Here is a 22,365-nt window from a genome sequence, read left to right as displayed (position 1 = left end):
ATGCCCAAGAATATGGGGTAGATTATGATGAAACGTTTGCCCCAGTTGCCCGAATGACTAGTGTTCGAGCTCTTATTGCTATAGCCTCGGTTAAAAATGACCTATCTTTCAACTTGATGTCAAAAATGCCTTTTTGAATGGAAATTTAAATGAAGAAGTTTATATGGAACCGCCTCCAGGTATGAACTTAAATAGAAAAATTTTGAAATTAAAAAAGGCTTTATATGGACTTAAGCAAGTTCCTAAAGCTTGGTATGATAGGTTTAGTAATGTATTAATCAATTTAGGATTTTCTTCTTGCTATACTGACACTGCTCTTTTTGTTAAAAGGACAGGTGACTCCATTAGTATGTTGATGATATGATCATCACTGGGAATGACAAAAAGGGAGTAAATGATGTTAAGTCTATGTTAAAAGATACTTTTGATATGTCTGATCTTGGTTATTTGAGATATTTTTTAGGAATTGAAGTGTCTTATTCCACGCGAGGATACATCTTATCTCAAATGAAGTTAGCTGCAGAAATTTATACCAAATCAGGAATATCTGATGAAAAGAAAGTTGAGACTCCCGAAGTTATCAATTCGAAACTAAGACTTGAAGATGGTGTTCTTCTTGAAGATCCAACCCCCTACCGTCAATTAATTGGATCCCTCACCTATCTATCTATCACCCGTCCAGACATTGCTCATGCAGTTCATGCAGCGAGCAAGTTTCAGCACGCACCTACTACGGTTTATATGGCGGCCGTAATGAGAATTGTGCGATATATCAAAAATACCATCTCTAAGGGACTCTTCTTATCCTCTTTCTCATCTCTTGAATTGACTGCTTTTACTGATGCTGACTGAGGAGGAAATCCCAATGATCGTATCTCAATTACGGGTCTTTGCATTTTTCTAGGTGAATCTCTCATCTCGTGGAGATGCAAGAAGCAGCAGAAAGTCTCATTATCATCTACTGAAGCTGAATATCGGGCTATGGCGATGACAACTATGGAAATTGTGTGGCTCAGAAGTCTCCTTGGTGACATGGGCGTTCCCATTTCCACTCCCACCAAGCTCTGTTGTGATAACAAGAGTGCGATATACATTGCCAGCAATCACACCTTTCATGAGCGGACCAAGCATATTGAAATGGATTGCCATTATGTTCGAGACGAATATCTCAAAGGGACCATCACATTGTCATATGTCACTTCAGAGTATCAACTGACTGACTTCTTCACCAAGGCGCTCCCAACTCCACGATTCATGTTTCTTCTTGGCAAACTTTCGGTCTTCTCCCCGTAAAGTTTGAGGGGGCATGTTAAATTATGTATATACAAATTTATATATATATACATATACTTATATCTATACATTCGTATATATATATATATATAAGTATATATACGTATATATGTATATATACATATATATGTATATATACATATATATGTATATATACATAATAATATAGCTTTTTCCTGTTTTGTATAAACCAAAAACCCGATAGGGGTGTTTTGGTAATTCCACATGTACTTTTTTCTTTTTTACCTTTTTCCCCTTTTTCTTTTTCCTTTTTTATTTTTCTGTTTTTACTTTTTGGAACCATAAAGGGGCCCCACCTATCTAGTCGTTGGGGCCCCAACAGTCATATTTATGACCGTTGGGGCTCCCAACGACTAGAAGGGGAGCCCCCTTTATGGTCCTCCTTTTGTGCTTTCCTCCTCTATATAAAGAGGAGGTTCCCCCTTGTAAAATGTATGGGTTTTACACCCTTCTCTTCCTTTCTTCAATAATATCCAACTTATGACTTTAAGTCATTTTCTATATTTGAGTGTTTTGTGTGTGCACATTTGGTGTTTGTGTTCGTGGCTCTAGTGGTCACTCTTAAAGAGTGACTTTTGCTCTATTGGTGCTTCCGCCTCTTTTCATTACAGTATATTCTCAATCAGACCTTATGAATGCACTCAACATAGTTTATTTGATAGGACTGATGCTTTGGATAAAGTTTTTTGGACATAAAAAAGGGATTTTTTAAGTCATGAAATTTTGATACAATGCGAGCCATTGATTTTTAAAAGGTCTTAAAAAACCTACATGTATGCTGTAATCACATGGTCAAAAACTTATTTTCTACTAATTAATGCTTAAAGATCATATATTTAGGGTCTGATCAACCAAAAAGTTGATTAATTTTGAAAATCTAAAGCTTCTATTTGGTGGGAATAGGTGCTTCGGGAGTACCCCATCATTTACTATATTATATATAAATGATATTTTTGCAAATATATATATATATATATATAATTATAATCACTTGTATCGTTAAAGGAATTTCTCAGTGAGGGTATTTCTCAGAGAGATTTTCAAAAGTTGATAAATCTCAGGAATATCTCGGGAGTTTAAAAAATTGAAAAAATATAAAAAACAACAATAGTCGCGCTGCGGGCCAAAAATTATGGTTACTGAATTGACGATTCAGCCTGGAATGTCTTCAAACCACTCTACCTTTATTAAATGAGTACAAATTGGGGACTAAAACAACAGTTCTTATTAATCTGATTAGGGTAGTTTATCCTTGTTAGACTATGATTTAGAAGTATCATATAAATGCTCTAGGGACATACAAAATGCAAAACTGTGCAACTAGAAGGCTGAAATACCCCTAACAGATTGATAAATTAATAGGACACCCCAACATATGTGCTAGTCGCACATCAAAGAACTAGTCATCATGCGAGATGACTATTAGGAATGCTGGTCGCTTTGTATAAGAAATTGAATCGGTTCCATTCCATATTGATATGGTATTGTTCTTTTGAGAGAGAAAACTTGCTTTCTTCCATATGGAAATGAGTGTGGCATCATGTCAATACTGTTAATGCTATTAACTAAAAATACCATTATATTAGAACTCTTCCGATTTAGTACTCTGCTGAGACTTCTTTTTTCAAAGTTAAAAATTTCCATTTTCTTTTTCCCCAAACTTCCTCGTCTCCATACTTCTAATTCTTTTTTACCTGCATGGAGTTTTCTATTTCTCCCTTGTTTGTATTGAACTGGGGATTCAGATGTGATGCTATCATGCTACTAAATTCTTACTACTGAACAATAATAAAATTACTTTTTCATCTCTTTTAGATATTAACCGTGTTGAAGGTCAAGATTTGACTAAACATGGATCTGCACACCAAGTGTCCTTCCTATAGTCTAGACTCTGGATCATCATTTTAAACTGCTACTCCTAGTTAGAAGAAAACCCTTTTTTTTTAAGTTTAACACTATGGAATTGGGCAAAGTGGCGTTGAATGACTTGGTCCAACGTGATAATACTCATGTGAAGTTGCTATGATATTTCAAATTAGTTCATCAATGTGTTCATGGTACTTTCTGGCATACTAAGTTATGTCTTCTTTTGCAAAAGTGTTATTGCTCTACCACCTTGACTGAAAGCATTGGCTTCAGGAGTGCAGCTTCATTTTTGAAGATGACAGGAACTGGTAGCTGCACTAGCAGAGAAATTGATGATCAGAGTCACGTAAATCCAAAAGCAGAGATAAATGAAAGCCTTCAAACAGATGAATGTCATGTTCCAAAACATGCGGGGTTTCGTTTTCGCTTTCCTTTCTGGGACTTGTTTTCACATGCAATGCCTGCTGAACTTCAGAAACAAGATACACTACTTGGATCAGATATGAGGTGCTGTATAATTTAATGTTCTTTTTCACTTCCTTTCCATTAATCACGCCTATGTGAGTAGATTCTCATTTAGGTTCATCTTTGTTTTTTCTTGCAGGATGCATGGCTCTGACACTAGACATGCTGAAGAAACCCCCCCTAATCCACTTCTTCCAAAGATTACCATGGTTGGTTTTTCCACCAGTGAACCAGGCAGATTGAACAGGTCCAGCATAAAGAAAACCATGGACGATTTGACACGTGAATTGGAGAAGAAAAGCCAGATGCTCAATCCGCTTAGCGAAGACAGTGATCCTCTGTTCGTTGCAAATGTTGGGGATTATTCCAATTTTATGAAACCGAGCTCAGCATGATGCCGCCGTGCAGCAACTACCTGCGTACTTGGGCTTCTTTGATTATCTTGCCCCTGCATGCTTGCATTCGTTGTTGAATACAGATGCATGAATGGGAAAAGGTCCATGTGTGCTATTAGAAAGTAAGCGTTATCCAATGTAAAGCTTAATTAATAAATGCTGATTTTCTTGAAACAGCCCATGTGCTTGTACATCTGGGATTTATGGCCTTCCTCTTTGTAGAAGGGTCGGAACTCTGTGCCACGAAAGATCTAAAATGGGAAATTAGCAGGTGCTTCATGCTTGAGCATACACAGCCACAAAAGTTCAGTCACCTTGTTAGTGGAAGCTTTTGTGCCATCTTGGCTCTATCCTGTGCTTACTGCTCCCATCTCCTCCAATAACTACTACTATACTTGTGATTGTGATATGCATTGACATATCACACCAGGATGAATGGTTGGATATAGCAAAACTGTTGCAAAAAGGTTATTCAGTGTGGGCATAAAGATAGGATTGATCACGACATGACAGATGGTGGCCATTCAAGGGGTCTATTCCTGATCGACCACTCTTATTTTGGTGACACTGTGAAACCCAACTGAGTGATGGATTTATAGAATCACTCTAGTTTCTATATGTTCTAATCCATTCATCTGCTCGATCTTTGGCATCAATTATTGATTTCTAATGGTCTGTATTTGAACTTTTGCCTTTCACCATAAAAGAATGGATGAGCAGCCTGCCTGTTTGTGCGTGTCCGGCACACAGCTAAGCTTTTCTTGAAAGTGATGGCCATGAATGGTAAGGCACAAAAGATGGGGCACGTCGATATTGGAGTCTCATTTAAGGGGTTGGAAGAAAAGACTCCCGTTGAAGTCTCATTGTGGGGATTGGATTAAAGACTCCCATCATATGATATGATGATTGAAGATGGTTTGACAATGACGTTTGATGATTCAAGATCTAGAGATTTGGCCAACCAGATTGCTTCAAATCATGCAAGGATATGCTACACCTAACTTGGCAACCGGCCTAATTCAGCTACTGGGTTAGGCTAGGATTAGGATGGAAACGAGCCTGGGAAAAACATGGAAGATTGGATTCTGTCAGCAACACTATCTCTGGCAACATGGTCAAATAAATGTCGATCGTTCATAAAGGCAATTAAAGAAAAAAATGGAGTATTGAGATTTGGTCATTGGTTGTCAATCTTTAAAAAAAAATGGTAAAGATCAGTTGGTAAACTGTACAATCTTGCGTTTCCGAGTCACTTTGCACACACACAGAATGCTTGGTTGGACTCACCATAAGAGAAACCATACCCGGACCTGATAATAACTACATGAACCGAACTGGGTCATACCTGGTAAAATAATATTTTTTATCATTGAAAAATTTGGGGTCTTGATCGGAACTCAGGTTGATCTCAGGTCTGGTATAAAATTTCACAAACTATACCCGGATTCATGTATTAATCGGACCTGGGTCTTCTTGTTTATCACCATACCCGGACCCTAGTTGACAGCCCTAGTTGGAACCAATCTCGTTATTGCAATTTTCCCTGAGGAAAAATCTTGATATGAGTGATAAAGGATTGTTTTTCGCAAAAAAAAAAACTCTGGAAATTGTGGCATAATATAAACTTTTTCAAGTATAGACAATAAACAAAAAATATAAGTTCCAAAGTTATATGAAAATACAAAGATTCAAATCACGTTAATATCATGATAAAATTTCAGTGTTCTAAATAAAAGGGGGTAATGTAATTCCAACTTTGGTGCTTTGATGACTTCTAAAGTATCATGGCAAAATCATGGTATTTTCAAAATATCGCTGATGCCTGCAATTACAATATAAACCATTCTTTTTTAGTGTGTGGTAGACCAGAAATTCATCAATAAAAAGACCCGTTGATCCGTAAAGGGGATAAACGTAGATCAGTATCAGCAAAGAGCATATGCTAGCCTCCTTAAAATGAATCAAATTCAAATATATTTAAAAGACTTGAAAAGTTATGCCGTCAACCGTGGGCATTAATGTACAGCATGTGCAAGTGTCATCCCTATTATTGCACCCTAGTAACTTTACAGAGTTCAATCCAAACAGATTTATAAGTTTTTTGGAAAAACATTATTCTCATGCTGCCATGGCAATCACAAGTTCAGTTCAGATGTTTGGTCCAGAAGGGCTCTGCTGATCTGATAGAGGTGACTTGGGAAAGTCACCAAGTTGACGGAAGGTCATAAGTTCAAAACTTTCAGGTGGCGTCCCTTGCTGTAAGGTCGAAGCTGGGCATATATACTCCTCGATGGGCAGAGGGTAGCTCGAGGGTTTTACCAACAGGAGATCAGTCAATGTGTGGTAGGTGATTGTTTTTTTTTTTTCATTGGACTATTAAAAAGAAAGTTCAGATGCTTGGGGATTTCAATCCTTTGTTTTCAAGTTTCACATTGAAGGGCTATAACTTTTTTCTCTGGGAAAGATCTGTGTTTGGATAGTTCTTGTACCAGTTAGATGTCAAGAATGCCTTCTTTCTTCTATTTCTCTCTTAATTGTTGCATGTTTGTTTCATAGAAGGAGAAGGAACACCCTACCCCGTGAAAGGTTATGTGGTTTGGAAAACAACTGTATGGCCACCTTTCCCGGGAAAAGGGCTTTTCCACTGGGAAAAGGTGAGGCCCACCGTGATTCCACATGGGCCGACCAATTTCTTGAAGCATGAGTGTTTTATGTTCTGTGGGGAAATGGCCCTTTTTCCATGGGACCTGTGCTAAAGCCAGCTTTCCTGTGAAACAAAGAGGCATGCTTTGTTACCCGAGGAAACAAATCAACACTTCTGGGAACTCCCATGGGAAATGTAGCTCTCATCTTGCACTTCTACCAAGTTTTATTATTAGCCCTTTCGTTTAGAGCCTTTTCTCAAATTCAAATTCGCAATTCGTTTTTCTCCCATTCCATTTTCCAACGAGAAGAATCAAATCACCCAAAAAGAACAAAAGGAAAAGGAAAATAGAGAATAAATCATGATTGCATGAGCAAAGGTTGACATGCACGCATGATGTGAATGGCTCATCTAAAAAGCATGTCGATCAAGATAAAATCTTTTGCTGGGCCACACTTGGGCTTGGATTCCTCTTCTCTTTCTTTCTTTTCTTTTTCTCTTTTTTATTTTCCCGAGCTATTGCATTGGGAAAGTGCTTTCCCATTCCCAGAACCCATGGAACCCAAAAGAAGCTACTTAATGGTGGGTATACCATGAGATTATTATGCATTATGATGAGCATTACTATTGTTCTCAAAAACAAACAATGGCATTAAGCCCCAATCTGTATGGATTCATAACTCGCCTGACAAACCCTACTAGCACTTTTGGCCAGTGGGTTGGTTGTGAGGGTGCTGAGATGAAGGCACTGAATCAAACCCCACTGGTGCACAGGTGTATCCGTAGCTTTCAGCGGTGGGCCACATAAGGCAGGGTGGTCGTGGTCGTAGGACTCCAACCCGGGTTTTCCTTTGCTTGGACAAGGATTCCTCATCATAAAAAGAAAAAAAGACATTAAGCACCAATCTGTATGGATTCATAACTCACCTGACAAAATCAGGATATTTTAAAAAAGTATCATGAAAAAATATTTTATTCGTGATATTTATGCTTTTCAACAACGATCTCAAGAAAAAACGAACTTTTTTTCTTTTTAATTTGGTTTCAACTCTGGCCAACAATCCAAATAGTAGCTAACAAATTTCATGCGCACAGCTGCACAGGTCAATGCAATCCTTTATCAATTAACATAATGAGTAAATATTGGCTACTATCGTTAGAATTGTACTATCTAGTACTCTCCACCAGTTTTAAACATTTTTTTCAAATGTTTTGTGGATTAATCCCTACGTGTATGATCTAAATCGTTTATTTAGTTAAAAAGCATGTTCCGAATTGTGTGCCTGTGATGTGAACTCAAAAACAAACATTGCATCATGGATTAAAATTTCATGGTTGAAAATTTTGGGTTTATAATTGAAGTAACTTGATCCAAGGCATTTTAACCAATAAATAGACTAAACTCATCTATATAGTCAATTGAACAAATAAAGGCCACAGAAGAGGATATATATATATATATATATATATATATATATATATAAGGTAATCGGATCCTTACTGGTCCTTCGTCTTCATGAGTATGGAAGTAAAGGAGTTGAACTTGGTCCGATCAAATTGAATTCAAGTAATTCGGATACGGAATTGAATGAAAAACTCTAATCAAACAAGATCCAATTAGCTATTTTTCCTAATCTGATCTAAATCTGTATGCAATCAAAGTCAACACAAATCAGATCCAATTTCAGATTCAGAATCGAACTCAGACATAGACGTCAAATCACAAAACCAAATCTGACCAAACAGATTCAAATTCAGTTGGATATCCAACCCAAACCCATACCCATCTTCATGGACCTAACCAGTTCAAGTTCACCCAATTACTGCTACCAATTTTGGGTGGGCATTGAGCCTAGGGATGTAAATGGTTGGGATTCAGTTTGGATGTATCCAACTGACTAATTAGATGTTTGATATAGGGATGGCAGTGGAGCGGGGGAAAATGGGGCCCTGCCCTGCCTAGACCCGTTTGGACCAAGGATGGAGGACATGAAACGGGGATAGAGGCAGGGATGGACTTACACTTTTCCCCGCTCCGATCCCTGATCCCCGTTAATAAAATAACTAAAATACCTTTAATGATTTAATAAAGTTCTATATATATTCTTAATTTTTAACCCTATAGCTAAAATGACCCTCCTTTGGGTCGCCGCTTCTTCAGTAAACTCTTCTTCCTCTCCTTCTTATGGTCAGCACGATCGACCCTTCGATAGTTCAACCTCCTTCTTTAGAGATGGCAGTGGACTGAGGAGAAATGAGCCTCTGCCCCCACCTCATCTCGTTTGGACCAGGAATGAACGTTACGAAACAGGGATGGAGGCCGGGATGAAGGTTAAAATCAAAATCCGTGCGAGAATGAAGGCAGGGATGGAGGGCAGAATCTTGAGACGGAGCGGGGGTGAAGACCTTGTCCCCCGCATCCGCCCCAAGTGGGTTTGATTTCAGATTTGGATCTGGACAGGAAAAGCTCATACCAAACCCAATTTTTTGCACGTAAATGGTTTCAAATGTTCTTCAGATTTGATAGCAAAAAATTTAAGTCATATCCTCATACAATTATAATTGGATATACATTTGACATACCAAATCCCACTAAATAGAGTTGGATTCGGTCAGATACAGGATAAAATATGATTCATTGACAACCCAAATCAGGCCAGCTTGTGCTGAGTGAACTCAGTGCATGTTATGAACTGACAGACCCTACTCATCTCGGAACCGCCGAAAACCCGGCGTGATTCTTTCCAGATTTAGATTTTCCCGGGTCTTACCTGGTTAAAAGGATGGTTTGTGTTGGGTCGGGGCCTTTTATTCCCTACAGCTATTTGGCAGGGTGGGTCAGGCTTCATTAGCTTACTGTTTGAGCTCTACCTAATCCCAACCCTTTTACTACCCTGATCCAGTTAGGCCAGACTTGGGTTATCCCAAACCCGATCTGTTTCTAGTTGACCCGGTGTCCATACCCCAGTACGTACCAAATGAAGCGAAGCAACACCATTTTCTTAAGAAATCCACTGCCGGAGAGAAACCCTAACGACGCCATAACACTGTCAGCTGTCATGCAAGTTGGGGGTAGCGGGGCTCCCAGTCATCACATGACACACTTTGAGTGTGCCTCTGCACCTAGCTGCCATCCAATGGAAGGGCAGCCAGGTGCAGAGGCACACTCAAAGTGTGCCATGTGATGGCACCTGAGCCAGTTGGTGTGCCCACTAGGGATGGCAGTGGACTGCGGAGGACAAGGTGTACACTCCTGCCTCATCTCAAAATTCTGTTCTCCAACTTTCATGTCCTCCGTCCTCCTTCCAAACGGGGCCCGTTTCTCCCAAGATCAATCCGTCAAAGGGTATTTTAATTATTTTATTAATAAAGATGTAGAACGGGGTTAGGTGGGGGTGGGAGAACGCGTAAGTCCATCTTTGCTTCCATCCCCGGACGGGTTTTGATTTTAACCTCCATCCCTGTTTGATGTTCTTCACATCCAAATGGGGCGAGGCCCCATTTTTCCTCTGTCTACTGTGTCATTCCTAAGGCCCACATTCTCCCCCACAAGGCACTAAAGGTGGCCTTGATTTTTGGGTATAATATAATCAAATCCACCAGAAGAGAAACAACCTGATAAAAACTGCCAGACTCGAGCCATACTCAGTAAAATACTATTTTTTATAATTTTTACATTAAAAAATTGCAGGTCTTAATCGGAACTCAGGTAAAAAAATTCACAAATTATGCCCAGTATTAATATGACCATCGAGTCCGAACTTAGGTCTTTCTATTTATCATCATACCCGGACCCTAAAGGGTTTGGTACGAGTCTGATCCGGATAAACCCGACCCGTTGACACGACTCCCATCACCACCCCGTGCCAAGGGTTCCAGCGATGAGTCGGTGCTTCAATAAACCTTGCTACCGCGTGGTCCCCACCTTCGGGACTCACCGTTCTGCGACAAGGACGCGTCGTCGCCCGGTGCGGATGCAGAGAGAGAGAGAGAGGGAACGCTGGCAGCTTTTTCTTCCACGTGGAACGCTATTCTGGAGAGAGAGAGAGAGAGAGAGAGACTCTGGAGTCGACTCGTAGGGACGATAACCCAGACGAAGAGAGAGAAAGAGGTTGGCTGCTTTTCATTTGACTTTTTAAAAGTCAAAAGCCAAAAGCTACCGAAGGACGTGTCGAAACTCGACACGCCCCTCTTTTCTCTCTCTCTTCCCTATGGCTTGTAATTTGTAAACAATTAAAAAACGTAAAAAATCTCTCTTTCTCTCATCACGGTGTATAAAAAGGAGTACCTCGCCCTTGATGGTTTTGAAAGTCAGCGCCGTCCTTTCTGCTGCTCCTGTTCTCTCTCTCTTCTTTTCTCTCGCAGCAGGGGGAGGAGCCATGGATGATTGGGATCTGCAGGCGGTGGTGCGAGGCTGCTGCAACACGGCCACCTCCTCCTCCTCCTCCCTCCCCACCCCTGACCCTCTCTCCCTCTTCTTCCCCTCCTCCTCCTCCTTCCTCCTCGACGCCGCCGATCAACACCAAGGAGGCGACCTCGCATCATTCGCCGGCCTCCTCTCCTCCGCACCATCCATGGAACTCGACGACCTCTGGAAGCCTTTCTACTCCAAGCAGCAGCACGAGCAGTCTTCTTCACAAGACCCGCAGAAGCCTCTTCCCCCCTCTGGCTCAGCCTCGCATTCGCAGCAGACCCGCTCCAAACGAAGGTACTACACCACCACCACCAAGAGAAAAAGAACAAAAAAAAAAAAAAGATAGCGACTCATAACTGAAGTTTGCCTTTTCTTCTTCTTCTTGCAGAAAGATTCAGCAGAAGAGAGTGGTGTGCCATGTCCCCGCAGAAGGGCTCTCTTGCGATGTGTGGGCCTGGAGGAAGTACGGTCAGAAACCCATCAAGGGTTCTCCTTATCCAAGGTTTGTTGCCCTCAGTCCTCACCATCATATTTTAGACCTGCGGTTGCAATTGCAAGCTCTTGTGCCTAGCTTCCTGATCTTTTAGATGAATCAATTTGTTGTTGTTTTTTTTTTATTAGCGTTTTGAAGCCAGGAAGAAAATATTGTGTATTGATTTGTTATATTTTCTTGTTGAGGAACAGAGGGTATTATAGGTGCAGTAGCTCGAAGGGGTGTTTGGCTAGGAAGCAGGTGGAGCGGAGCAGGACGGACCCGGCCATGTTTGTCATAACATACACATCGGAGCACAACCACCCGGTCCCCACCCACCGGAATTCTCTCGCTGGAAGTACCCGGCAAAAATATGGGGAGAATCCGGCGACGACGACGAATGGCACTCGTTCCAGCGGTGATGTTAATGGTGCGTGCTCGCCGGCAGGTTTATCGCCGACGACGCCATTGACGGCAGCCATGGAAGAAGCGAGCAAGTTGCAGTTTGACGACGAGGAGCCGGAGATGGAGGCGGGTTCTGTAGGGGAGGAGGATGAGGTGCTGGACGAGGGAGACCTGTTTCTGGATCTAGAAGAGCTCCGAGACGACGTGGTCGGGATGCCGGACGACTGGGGATTTCCGGCGTGGTCCGGGAGCAACGCCGCCACCACCGCCGGTGGGAACTGATGCAGTGGACTTCTTTGTAGATCTCTACTGCTCCACAGGCAGCATCTCTCTCTCTCTCTCTCTCTCTCTCTCTCTCTCTCTCTCTCTCTCTCCTCCAATGCTTGTTTCTTTCTTTTTCTTTTTTTATAAAAACTCCCACAAATTTCAGACAGGCTCTTGTTCTTTGTCCTCCCAATTTGATCATGGCAAAAGTTAACAATAACCAATTTGACATGTATATTTGTATCTTTTAATATTCTTCCATATCTCTTTCTCTCTCCCCCATCTCATTTTCTCTCTCTAAAAACTTTCCATCTTTCTCTCTATGGAGCTCAATTTTTTAATTCAATATAGTCAACGATTTCTTTTTCGTTTTCATCGGAGAAAGAATCCCGTTGGGAAATATTCCATGAGTACCAACAATGGTGGACAAAGCTTTGCCTGCTATGCAAGATACTTATGATGATGCTAGGAAGGTATAAATATATTAATTTTTGTATTGGAAGTATCAGATTGGAACTTCCTTTCCATTTGGGTGACAGTTGTTGCCATTTTATATAATAGCTTGTGTCACTTGGGATGCTTTGGAGATCACATGATCCTTGCCATTTACTATCTTTTATTTTTTTTAGTGGTTGTATTAAATTACTTTTTGTATATTGGCTTAGGGTTGGGGGACTAGTATAATTTAGCTTTTTTTTTTTTAAATTTATGTGAAATAATTGTTTAGTTGAACTTGGGCCCAAAAGCATGTGTGAGGATGACAACTTGTATGCATGTGAGACTGATAGAATGACTTAATGTGATCGGACTGCCTGTTAGTCAACTGGGTCAACGGGCCAATATTCAATATTTAGAAAATGCTATCATTTTATTGGGACATATTAAAAATAATACAATCTTGACAATTGTATATTTTTAAAATATCGTTTATTTGTCAATTATTGTGATTTATTTGGTAAATGCGGGTAGGCTTTATGCGGATATGAGAAACGAATATTCAATTTTTTTGAAAACTAAGTCATGAAGGTATTTTTTAAAATTTTTAATTGATATATATATATATATATATTGGTTTTTAATTATAAAAATTATTATTAAAATACTTATTACAATATTGCAAGCCGTGTCATGGCGTGCCACCCATATTGTCGTGCTGTCACCTAGATATAGGAGCAAAAATAGAGTGTGCTTGTGATATAGATGCTAACATGTTTTTTAAGGATTTCATTTTGATATTATCACGATATTGACATGCTTTTCAAGTTTTTGAATTTAAAAACAAAATCATGTTTTTTTATATATTTTTATTAAAAATTCAATCCAGAAAACATTTATAATATCACAAAAATTCCCTATTTAAAAAAATCCCGATACCGAGATTTGTGACAGTGACTTGGACTATAAACTTTGCCTTTCTAGGGTAGTGAGAACCTAAAACCTACTTAATTTTTTCATGTGGATAGGGGTGAAGCCCTAACCCTAAGTTTTGATCGAAAAGTTTGTTTTGCCCTTTGACTTCTGTTCTTTGGCAAAAATATCCCTTCAGTTCAATCATCTCATCTCCATGAACATGAGGGCCATGGCTTGGACCTCACAAGGTCAGGCCATCCTCGAACCATGGTGCAAACTTGGGCCCAGGATCAGGCAGGGTCTTAGGGGTGGGGAAATGCTGACCGGGCCATCTCAGTCAATGGCCCATCCCGTGGCCAAAAGCTCGGTTTGGATCGGCCCATTGGGAAAATCCTGACCCACGGCCTACTCGTGGGCCTGATCGGGTCAGGCCGGGCCTATTATATATAATGCATTACAACGACCCGAGTGCCAAACCATGTCAGCCCGGTTTGGGCTGGGCTTGGGCCCGTGAAGGGCTGGGCGGCCGGTTGCCCACCCGTAGGCAGCGATAGGTCATCCCATTGGGTCCAATCTAGTTTGGTGGTGAATGGGCCAGCGTTATCAGAATCTTCCTCAGCGTAGTGGGATTTTGTGCCATAAACAAATATTTAATATTTCTTTTAATGCCGTTTTTGGGTTTTGAAAGCAAGGGTAAGGGGCCAGGTTCAGTTGAGGTCAAGGTCTGGCCATGCACACCATGTTAAACTTAGACGAGCTTGAACTTGGTGCAGCCTGGTTGACTGGGTTAAACTAGGGCTGTCGATGGGTTGGATACCCGACCCATCAGGGATTATCGAACCTGCCCAGATAATAAAGTGTTGAGTTCAGGTTTTGTGGGGTCATGAAAATCAAATCTCAAGCCTGGATCCTTATAATTTCAGAAGTTTGCTTTTACTTAAAATACATATAAAACACTGGGGTCGGGGTTGGGGTCGGGTACCCGATAAAAAAGCCATGTCAGATATTTGGGTACACGGCAGAAATCATAACCCAAAACTAACCCACACATTGCTCAGGTCGGGTTAGAATTGACTCAAATATTATTTGATCGGCTCAACATTTTTCATGCCCATACCTGGAAATTTGGGTTTGGGTCAGACTGGGTACCCGGTACAAACCCGACCCATTGACATCCCTAGGTTAAATGTTGGACCACAAACCAGTTTACAGGTCAGACTGGTTTGGATATATGTATTATTGAATCTGAACTAACTGGATTTAACATAATTGGATTCAGAGTCAGATTTGGGGTCAAGGGGCCAGGTCCAGTTTAGATCAAGGTCTGGCCATGCACTTCATGTTAACTTATGGGAGCCTGAACTTGGTGCAGCTTGATTGGTTGGGTTAAAATTCGGACTACGATCTACATGTAAACGGGCCAGATCGGTTCGGATGTAGATATTCCTGAATCTGACCTAATCAAATATTGCATAATCAGATTGAGAGACAGATTTGAATTTGGATAGAAAAGAGAAAACTATATGGGATATAGCATTTACATGTATTTGGATTTGTGTGAGAGAGAGATAGGGATTCAGATGTGGATATCTGGGTCTGCTTATTAAACACTGCTAGCATCCACCTAAACAGATTAGATTCAGAGTCAGATGTCCAACCTGAATCCAAATCACACCAGGAATTGGGGGAGTGCAGAAGAGGTCACATTAACAAATATTGGTGATACAAATATTGTGATCTTATCATGATATTCTTAAAAGCTTGCATAATCCTTGAGTGAATCGTAATATTTTCAGAATATTACATATTTTTTGAAAAATATCAAGGTTTTATCATGATATTAATTACAGCCATATGTTTTCCTTGCATATTTATATATTTTCTTATAGCTTTAGATTTTGTATATGCTGATATTTTTCTATGATTTTCTCACAACATAATTAACCATTTTATCATAAAAAATTTCTCATCGAGAAAATCCCAAATCGAGGGGTTTTCCCTTCTTATGAAGGACGCTTTCTTTAGGAAAGTGAGTTTCTCCATGTAGACAATTTACAGATCTATCACACCATTCAATATGTTGAATTAAATTTTAACATTCACGTACTTAATTAAAGTTTATTTTAAATTTAAAATAATAATATCATAGTTTTTTTTTATAGAATTCATAAAAACTGATAATGTCTATAATCCAAATTCTCACAAAAAATTAAAAAGATTTAGCTCAAGTCTCCCATCATTGCATTGGTCATCTATTCATTACTTGTAAATTTTTTATAATGGAATCATTTTCATCGAGTCCTTAGTCCTTAGTAAGAATGTAATATTCAGTACTCTTAAATTAAAACAAGTATGAAAAGAATATTTGTACAACTCACACATCCTCAAGGGTTTCGTCCAAGGAAAGGTCGGTCAATGATTTTTATTTTTATTTTTATTTTGAGTGGAGGGGTGGGTGTTTCCTTGGATTATTAAAAAAAAAAATCAAAAATTAGCTCCCTAGTCCTGACAGCAACTTCTGCCACTTACTTAGTTATGACGCTTTTTCTTTTCTTTGGCAAATCACCTTGGAATTTATTACATCCAAAAATATTCCCCCATTTTGTGCAATCAGGCAGCAGGGCATGATAGAACTTGACTTTTGGTATATACCAAAGGTCAGTTTGTCACTGGGGCTCCCCAATTAGCCTTACACGGTCCAACATTAGGCCCCTATGGAACCAAAACTGGGCTAACCCTGATCCATTGCATCCTTATTGAAGACCACCCATATGCTCTTGAAAGAGAAGTCCAACAACAACTGTTGAGTAATCCCATTTTAACCAAGTTTTGTGAAAATTACACCTTAGAAGTGTTGGATGAGTTAATGGCATGACCTGGTTTAGCACATTTGTCACACAAGTGCCTCAGAACTCTGCTCCAAGTATTGGTTGGGTCTGGATTTGGTAAAGATGATATTTAAATGCTTTGTGGGCCAAGTATTAGTTGGATCCATATTTTGGATAAGCTCTAATTCTTTGACATACCTAACTAGAATTATTTATCATCTGGGTCAATATCAAAGTACTAGCAGATATTCTTCATTCAAATCCTTGACTAAGGTTATTCATTCACATAACTCCAAAACATAACAACAAGCCAAAACCCTAGCTTTCAGGGTAGGGAATGCAACAAAGAATGGACTTGGTCAAAGGGTTCTATGATAAAATCCCTATGATTTAGACCCAAGGGGTTTGACATAGTGGGATGGGGGCCTAGACCGTTTGATGGGTAGTCTAGGTTCAAATCTCATGGGTGTTTCCCCCCCTGCGTAGGGTCGCGTGAACAGAGACCATAAGTATGGCAGGCTGAGCCAACACAGCTAGGTCTCTGCACCTGGCACGGTTTCTCCGAGTGAAAAAAAGAAATCCCTATGAGTTCTCAAAAGCAAAAAAAAAAAAAAAAGGTTCTAGTAAGACCATTGACATTAACACATAGAGAAAGTCATGGTGTATTGGAAAGTTCCCTTGGCATGGCCGGCATGGTCTATATGGACCACTCTGGATGTGAACCTAGCACCAACTAGGGAGGCCTACATTGTTGAATTTTCTTGGTTTTTATTTGGCCAAGGATGGACCCATTGTGATCACTAGCAGGGAAAGTTACGGCACTAGATTGTGGATCCCCACTAGTGAACACTGCACGGTCAAACCAGAAATGGTCAACCTCCATGAACCCAGTGCCACCGGATGTTGGTCGGTCGCACCTAATCCTTGAAACCGGACGTGCTCGGTTTGAGCAATGTAGACCATATCAAATTGGTGATTCTTGACCCAAACCAGTCACAAATGTTTGCAATATTATGAAAATACAGATTTATTCAGATATAATAAAAAATAAAAAAATCCTAATAAACCATTTTTTTTAAGATAACCAGATAAAAGCTGCTTCACTCATTGATTTCATTGGCTTAGGAAGCCCGGTGACCCTTGCCCATCGGAGAGTACAGCCAGCTTCTGCCTTTCGAACTCGCGATGTCACGCCAACTTGGTGACTGTTTATGAGATACCTCTGCCAGATGATCAGAGCCCGCTCGAGCGGTCTTGATGAACTCATGACACGTTCAAAATGTCAAATATCAACATTTAATGCAATTTATTATGATATTTAATTTTATTCTTATTAAAATCTAAAATATTATATATGTTGATATCTCCCCCCAAGGTCTTTTTAGAAAACAAAATTTTCAGTTATTTTTAATATTTCACCTTGCCAAGAAAGTCTTGATACAAGACTCGTGAATTGTGACCGAGGCTGGTAAACAAGCTGAATGAGGTGAGCTCAATTTTTTGCTGGGTGGTTTAAAGTCATGACGAGCTGAGCTAAGACTGAGCTCATGACAGGCGCGAGCTAGATGAGCCTAGCTCAGTCTGGCATGTGTAAAAAAAAAAATTTACTTAAATTATAGTGTTGTTTTATTGTTGGCTGCAAACACAAATAGAACCCATCCATTCAACAACTGTATTATATTTCCTAATTTTAACAAGCTTACCTGAACTGAGCTGAGCTACACACCCTTTTGTTCATTCTTGACTTGGCTTAGAAATACAATCAGGTGGCTTGGGTCGCAGAGCTTAGTTTGTAGGCACAAACGAGTTTCCTACTAGCTGAACTGAGTCGAGCCACGAGCAGCTAGGTTCGTTTCCGTGCCCTACTTGTAACAATGATTTAAACAAATTTTATATTTTTTTAAAGGCAAGCTAGGGTTAGGCAGACCCCTACCAGTTATACAACGATACCATAGGATTTGAACTTGCAACATCCCAACTCAAGGACACGTGCATTAGCCGCTCCAACCAAACAAGCTGATTCCCCCGTTGGTGACAATGATTTAAACATGTCTGCACGGAGAACGGCACGAACAAATGCTCGGATTGGACAATAGATCGACAGTCTAGATCAATGTTGTCTGTAACGGTATCGGCCAATTCACTAAAAAATAATTAAAAAATATTTTGTGTCAATCAGAACATGACACATATTAAAATCATTAAAATAATATTAAAATTTTAATTTTAAGCATTTTTTACATTTATTAAAAAATAACCGATTCAGGTTAGTATCATATCGGCCGATGCATGCCGATACTGACAACATTTGTCTAGATCGCTACATCTGGGCCGGTTGCAAGATATGGTTGGATCCTGACCGTTGAAAAAGGTTCATAAACACAACCGCCCGTGAATTTGGTGGAGAAGATAGCGAGAGGTGTGGAATTTCCAAGATCACGAAAAGGATGTTGGTAGGGCCCACCAAGCACCACTACGGTGGTACCTGTGAGGATTAGAAAACTAATGCAGGGCCTTTTTTGGAAATTAAGAGCAGAAAAGGTTGGTTAGCAACAATCAAGTCTAGTTGAAAACCCCGGATCAAACCCCGCTGGCGCACTGGTGTGTTTGTAGCTTTAAGAGGTGGGACACGTGAGGCAGGGTGATCATGAGACTTCACTTAAGGATGGCAGTTGACTGGAAAAAATGGGGCCCCGTTCCGCCTCACCCCGTTTGGACTGGAGATGAAGGACATGAAATTGGAATGGAGGCGGAGATGGAGGTTAAAATCAAAACCCATGCGGGGATGGACTTGTGCTTTCCTCCGTCCCGCCTCACCCCGTTTGGAATGGAGATGAAGGACATGAAATTGGAATGGAGGTGGAGATGGAGGTTAAAATCAAAACCCATGCGGGGATGGACTTGTGTTTTCCTCCATCCCGCCCCGCCCTGCCCATCACCAATCTTTCTTTAGAGATGGCAATGGACCGAGGGAAAACAGGACCCTACCCCGCCTCACCCCGTTCAGACCGGGAATGGAGGACATGAAACGGGAATGAAGGTTATAATCAAAACCCATGCAAAGATGGAGGGCAGAATTTTGAAATGGGGCGGAGATGGAGACCTTGTCCCCCATCCCGGTCCACTGTCATCCCTAACTCCACTCAGGGTTTTCCCTTGCTTTGGCGAAGGTTCCTCTTCATTAAAAAAAAACTAGCATATCAATTGGCCCAAAATGTCTCATGGTTTTTATGCATGTGCCCACCGCTCAAGTGACCATTTTTGGATAAAAAGAAAAAAAAATTCCTTGTTTTCTCTGTTTTTTGATAGGGCTGTCAAGGGGTCATGTTTGTTTCTGGTACCCGACCCGACTCAAACCCGAATATTCTGATATAAGCATAAAAAGTGCTATCTATCTTATGAGAATTGGCAATTCTCTAGAGCACTCATGAATCCAGAAAAACACAAGGCTCTAGATGTGCCAACATGAAATCCACACAATCGAACTTTTGGAAACTTATGTATGATTGAAAACTCCGTTAACAATATAATGAGCTAAGTTCAAGGTAAGTCCACTTAGCACCTTGGTTAATTTAGGTTTTCTTTCAAATAGTGGGGGTTCAAGTCATGCAGACACTCTCACTAATGCATAAGTTTCTATGTAAGCCAAATATATTTTAAAACTAGCGGGGGATTGTTAGGAAAGTTTTAAAATATTAATGATTTCTACCAAAAGAGTTTTGAAAAAGTTTAGTCTCATATCTAAGAGAGAAAAGTTTTTCAAGAGGTTTAAATAGAGAGTTTGTTATCTATTCTTTACTTTGGTAAGCCTTGATTCTTTAGGTGGATTGCGGACGTTGTTGCGCATCGTGCAGCAATGGACGCGTCGTTCGCAAGGGCGCTTGAGGCGCAATGTGGCGTTTTGATGGCGCACTTTGCACTTCGCACGCTCGCAGCGGTGCGAGGTGCATATGAGGCACAAATATCCGTTTTGATTTTCGGTTTTGAGATATCTGGCCGTTTGAAAAGTTTTAATATCATTTATATTGAGTTTAAGGCGCTTTGTGACTGTTGGACGGTTTTGGAGGCCTTTGATTAACAGTCAAAGGAAGGTGATCGTTCAGGTACCTTTTCGTCCTATTTTCAAACCGTCAGATTTATGGCCTTTAATCTCATTTATCGCAAAACATTTTGGCCTCTCTAAAAGTCTATAAATTCTTCTATTTTCGTTTTTTGAATATCAGAATCTCTGACTCTCCAGTTTTCTCCTTTCTTCTTCTCGGTTTAGCTTGCAGAGTTCATGTGTGGGAGAGGTCATCTGTTCTTGCGAAGCAGTGACTCTCTTGAGGTTCAAGCCTAGTTGTATCCTGGGAACTCAGTCGTAACAAAACCCTTTTTCGCATCTTCGGAATTTTCGGAGTAGGGCGATTGAAGTTCTAAAGATAGCGATCTTAAGAACGTGCCTCTAGGCTTGAAATCTCTTTTCAGAAATCCAATTTTCACCAGGTTGGTGTAACATCTTCTTATATATTTTTATGGAAAAAGTTAATTGTAAACGCCTTTTAGATTATGTGGGTTGGGTTTGTATTTTCTTGACCCAACCCTGAACCCAAACCTTAGTGATTGTTATTTGGGTGGGTCTGGGTACACCTTGATGGGTTGAATACCCAACCTGTTGATTGACGAAATGTACACAGGGCAATATGACCCTAGTCGGATATAGTCCCGGATAAAACCCTTTGTTGGCCAGGGATGCTTGTGGGTTTTGAGTGAGTGGGATCCAAATCCCACTTGAACCTGGGTCCAAATATGCATGCGGGTTTTCGTTGCATCTGCTAGGGTTCCTTATCATAAAAACTCTCTCTCTCTCTCTCTCTCTCTCTCTCTCTCACACACACACACACACACACACACGAACATGGGAATGCTCGTTAGACATCAAGAAGAAAAAGGCCCCTTTATCAGTAGGGCCTACTGACTTTCGAACCTTCACCTCTTACCCAAAAGATTGCCAAATATTTTAACTGTCCCTTTTGTCATTGAAGATGTCTTTTGGATCCAAGAACTTGTAACCCAATAGGCCCAATAACAAAGTGGCCTACAAAGTTTGCTGCCATCATGTGGGAAACCCAGTATAGTCGCCCACATATTTGATGAGCATCTTCTTATCATGGAGGACTGGCTTTAACCCACTTTGATCAGGCTCTGGATTGGGGTCCAGGTCTAATCTACAGTGCCCTGGTCCAGTTGGAAGTGTGAGTTAAATCTCTACTTCTGTAATGAAGATTAGCCAGACTCATTTCTGTCTTGAATATGTTATACCTGGACATTGGTTCATATATGGTCCCATACAATTGGGTACAATCAAGACTGTTAATCGAGCCAACTTTTGCACATGAGAGCTCTGCTCATCTGGCTAGGATTGACTCTTAAATTCTCAAGTTGAAGGGGCATCATGAGTTCAAAACATGGGGTTCATGTCTCTGGCGGCAAGCCTGAAACTGGGTGTGTCCCTGGCAGGAAAGGGTGATCTAGGGCTTTATGCTGATGGACACTGAGAAAAGGGTTGACTGTACCTTTTGGTGATTAGTTAATAAGTGGGTTTTTTTTCAGCTATTTAAAAAAAAAAATTGTATTAACAAAAATTTGAGATTGATTATTTTGACACTTATGTTTCAGTTTTTAGAATCACTTCAATTATAGTTTTTATAGTTTTAGCTTTGATTTTTAAATTGAAAATTCAATTATATTGCTTTTCTAAATGACAGTTTATAAGAAAAGATTTACATGGAATAACCGAAGGTTCTATAGTTTCTTATCAAAAAAATAAAGTTTGCAAATTGCTTAAGTCTTTACCAAACAAGTTTCAAAACAATGGTATAACAAATTGAAGGTTCTATAGTTTCTTATCAAAAAAATAAAGTTTGCAAATTGCTTAAGTTTTTTATATGAATTGAAACAAGTTTCAA

General features: G+C 40.2%; 2 protein-coding genes across 2 annotated transcripts in view; both read left to right on the top strand.

Moving 5' to 3' along the window:
* Positions 1–4,344, top strand: part of LOC149843735 (uncharacterized) — a 43,309-nt gene extending 38,965 nt beyond the window's left edge. The window contains exons 8-9 of the mRNA XM_090000040.1: positions 3,454–3,687; positions 3,785–4,344. Of these exons, the coding sequence (XP_089856166.1) occupies positions 3,454–3,687; positions 3,785–4,040 (490 nt within the window). The 3' untranslated portion in view covers positions 4,041–4,344. The remainder of the gene's footprint in view (positions 1–3,453; positions 3,688–3,784) is intronic.
* A 6,707-nt stretch (positions 4,345–11,051) lies between these two features.
* Positions 11,052–12,830, top strand: LOC149843734 (WRKY transcription factor 22-like). Its single transcript, XM_090001909.1, has 3 exons — positions 11,052–11,392; positions 11,487–11,600; positions 11,783–12,830. The coding sequence occupies exons 1-3, from the start codon at positions 11,064–11,066 to the stop codon at positions 12,255–12,257; spliced, it is 918 nt and encodes a 305-aa protein (XP_089858035.1). The 5' UTR covers positions 11,052–11,063; the 3' UTR covers positions 12,258–12,830.
* Positions 12,831–22,365: the final 9,535 nt, after the last annotated feature.

Source organism: Nuphar pumila, chromosome 3, assembly GCF_984573655.1.
Source record: "Nuphar pumila chromosome 3, dmNupPumi1.hap1.1, whole genome shotgun sequence".
NCBI lineage: Eukaryota > Viridiplantae > Streptophyta > Magnoliopsida > Nymphaeales > Nymphaeaceae > Nuphar > Nuphar pumila.
Note: the sequence above shows the minus strand (reverse complement) of the source record. Positions and strands in the feature narration are given on the sequence as shown.

Coding starts and splice junctions, on each gene's coding strand:
- LOC149843734 (XM_090001909.1), top strand. CDS start 11,064: ATGGATGATTGGGATCTGCAGGCGGTGGTGCGAGGCTGCTGCAACACG. Junction 11,393..11,486: donor CAGACCCGCTCCAAACGAAG/GTACTACACCAC, acceptor TTCTTCTTGCAG/AAAGATTCAGCAGAAGAGAG. Junction 11,601..11,782: donor AAGGGTTCTCCTTATCCAAG/GTTTGTTGCCCT, acceptor GTTGAGGAACAG/AGGGTATTATAGGTGCAGTA.